The sequence below is a fragment of the Camelina sativa genome, chromosome 1 (genome assembly GCF_000633955.1).
Source record: "Camelina sativa cultivar DH55 chromosome 1, Cs, whole genome shotgun sequence".
NCBI lineage: Eukaryota > Viridiplantae > Streptophyta > Magnoliopsida > Brassicales > Brassicaceae > Camelina > Camelina sativa.
Genome location: NC_025685.1, coordinates 6,022,036 through 6,022,614, shown reverse-complemented (window position 1 = coordinate 6,022,614; position 579 = coordinate 6,022,036). Strand labels below are relative to the sequence as shown.

The following is a 579-nucleotide window of genomic DNA, read 5'->3' as shown; positions in this document are numbered from 1 at the left end:
CGTCCTTGATTGGTTGTGGTAGGTCGGCCCCAATTCCCACGCATCGAGTTGCGTCGGAAGAGTCAATATTTACTTGGACGATTGATTCAGAGTTAGGGCGAACACGACTGTCTTGGCGCTCGGCTGAGTCCGAAACGGTGAACGTCCGAGCGTGGCGTTGTTACGCTCGATGATGAAGCAGGTTCGTGCTACCAGCGGGTCCCCTTGTAGTGTAAATATTCCTCTAGGAGTTGGGAACTTTACGCACTGGTGGTAAGTTGACGCCACGGCCTTCATCTTATGCAACCAAGGAGTGCCGAGGATGACGTTGTATACGATCGGCTTGTCGACGATAGCGAAGTTGATGCAATGCATCGTCCCGCCCACATAGACCGGCAGCATGATCGTACCCTCCGTCATAACCGTGTCACCGTCGAATCCGGTGAGGGGTTGAACATCGTGTTCGGTGGTCCGCAAGTCGATTTCCATTTGAATGAGCACGTCTTTGAAAATGACGTTTACCGAACTACCTGTGTCGATCAAGATTTTGGTAACCATGCTTTCGCCGATCTCCATCTCGACCACCAGTGGGTCGTTATG

The 579-nt window shown here is 52.2% G+C and overlaps 1 protein-coding gene across 1 annotated transcript; it reads right to left on the bottom strand.

Annotated features, from left to right (window-relative positions):
* Positions 70-555, bottom strand: LOC104704748. The gene has a single exon (XM_010420785.1). The coding sequence runs from the start codon at positions 553-555 to the stop codon at positions 70-72; it is 486 nt and encodes a 161-aa protein (XP_010419087.1).

Excerpts from the sequence above, each read along its gene's own strand:
- LOC104704748 (XM_010420785.1), bottom strand. The coding sequence starts at position 555 with ATGGAGATCGGCGAAAGCATGGTTACCAAAATCTTGATCGACACAGGT.